This window comes from Morus notabilis, unplaced genomic scaffold (genome assembly GCF_000414095.1).
Source record: "Morus notabilis unplaced genomic scaffold, ASM41409v2 Scaffold5786, whole genome shotgun sequence".
Taxonomy (NCBI): domain Eukaryota; kingdom Viridiplantae; phylum Streptophyta; class Magnoliopsida; order Rosales; family Moraceae; genus Morus; species Morus notabilis.
The window spans coordinates 1-689 of NW_010357888.1; the positions used below are offsets into that span (position 1 = coordinate 1).

General features: G+C 34.3%; 1 protein-coding gene across 1 annotated transcript; it reads left to right on the forward strand.

The window, feature by feature from the left end:
- Nucleotides 1-109: 109 nt before the first annotated feature.
- On the forward strand, nt 110-478 carry LOC112095368. The gene has a single exon (XM_024177198.1). The coding sequence runs from the start codon at nt 110-112 to the stop codon at nt 476-478; it is 369 nt and encodes a 122-aa protein (XP_024032966.1).
- The last annotated feature ends 211 nt before the right edge of the window (nt 479-689 follow it).

Here is a 689-nt window from a genome sequence, read left to right on the forward strand (position 1 = left end):
TAGGAAGTGCAGATCACCAATTCATTGGAATGAGGTTGGAGAAAGAAAAATCTTAGGTCCAGAATTGGTTCAGAAAACAGTTGATGCTATTGACAAGATTCAAAAAAGGATGAAAGCAGCTCAAAGTCAACAAAAGAGTTGTGCCGATAAGCATACAAAAGATATTGAATTTGAAGTTGGTGACAAGGTCTTTCTTAAAGTTGCTCCAATGAAGGGAGTTATGAGATTTGGACAGAAAGGAAAGCTCAGTCCTAGGTATATAAGGCCTTTTGAGATTTTGAAAAGAGTAGGAAAACTTGCTTATGAGTTAGCTCTTCCACCACCATTGTCTAGTATTCATGATACATTTCATGTTTCTATGCTCCGTAAGTATATAGCTGATCCATCTCATGTTTTGAAGTATGAAGCTTTGGAGCTGAAACCAAATTTGTCATACGAAGAAAAACCAGTTCAGATTCTTGATAGAAGACATAAGTAATTAAGAAACAAAAGCATTCATTTGGTCAAAGTTCTTTGGAGAAATCAATTAGTCAAGGAAGCTACTTGGGAAAAAGAGGATGAGATGAAGATTAAGTATCCAGAACATTTTGGTAAGCTAAATTTTGAGGACGAAATTTGTTAAGGATGAGAGAAATGTAATACCCGAGATTTAATTAATCCTTAAGCCAATAATAAATAAATTTAGTAAA